This window comes from Penaeus monodon, chromosome 32 (assembly GCF_015228065.2).
Source record: "Penaeus monodon isolate SGIC_2016 chromosome 32, NSTDA_Pmon_1, whole genome shotgun sequence".
Classification (NCBI taxonomy): Eukaryota; Metazoa; Arthropoda; class Malacostraca; order Decapoda; family Penaeidae; genus Penaeus; species Penaeus monodon.
The window spans coordinates 33,826,055-33,827,000 of NC_051417.1; the positions used below are offsets into that span (position 1 = coordinate 33,826,055).

Genomic DNA, 946 nt, shown 5'->3' on the forward strand with positions numbered 1-946 from the left:
CTATCACACTTCCTTTAGAGCCTGTACTTAGATTGACAAGGCATTAAGCCATTGCTGCATCCTTTTCACCTGTCAGCCTATGAACCTCCACTGTTTATATTTGCAAATATGGACTGTAGGATTGTTCCATATGTGAAGTTAACTTGTCAGAGGTGACTGAAGCCTTTTTCTTATCAATGAGTAGAATATGGAGACCATACTGGATACTAAGCTACTGTAATTACAACTTGGAGTATCAGTGATTAGCCTTGACTAAAATAACTGTAGATAGTCAGTACATGTAACAGGTAACTCATACTGGAATTTATCAAAAAAGAAAAGGCTAAAAGGGCACAACCATTATATAAAGAATGTTCTAGAGATTTTACCAACAATGAAGCAATGGATCTCTCCATGAAACATCTTCTAGAGAGATGAATGTCAAAAACTTGCCTTTTTTGACACACCAAACCTAATACACGATGCTTTTGAATTTCAGAAGGCAATTCGAAGGGCATTGCGTACATTGTGTACTCAACACAAGAGGATGCTGAGAGATGTGTGGAACAACTCAACAATACTAAATTTCAAGATAAGGTGATTCACGTAAAGTTGACAAAGCAGAAAGGTGGCAGGAAAATATATGAAGATGAAGATGAAAACCCAGAAGTTAAAGAGGAAGCCAATGATTTTTACGAAGAGGAAGCGGAATATAAGTACAACAATAGTTGGAACCCAGCGAAGGATAGGAACATGCGTAAACAGGGAAGAATTGTTGTGAGAAATTTGTCCTTTAAGGTGAGTGTTAATGTCTTGACAGTTGATCTTCTTACATTGTGTCTCTCACTTGCTCTCCTTTACTTTGTTATTGTTTTCGTTTTTTGTACCTCCAGACTTTCTTCATATCTTCCTGTTTGATTTTTTGGTTCTTTCTGTATTCTGATTACTTTTATCATTATCAGATTTT

The 946-nt window shown here is 36.3% G+C and overlaps 1 protein-coding gene across 1 annotated transcript in view; it reads left to right on the forward strand.

The window, feature by feature from the left end:
* Nucleotides 1-946, forward strand: part of LOC119593829 (RNA-binding protein 28-like) — a 7,007-nt gene that overhangs the window by 623 nt on the left and 5,438 nt on the right. Inside the window, exon 2 of the mRNA XM_037942859.1 lies at nucleotides 479-777. Within this exon, the coding sequence (XP_037798787.1) occupies nucleotides 479-777 (299 nt within the window). The remainder of the gene's footprint in view (nucleotides 1-478; nucleotides 778-946) is intronic.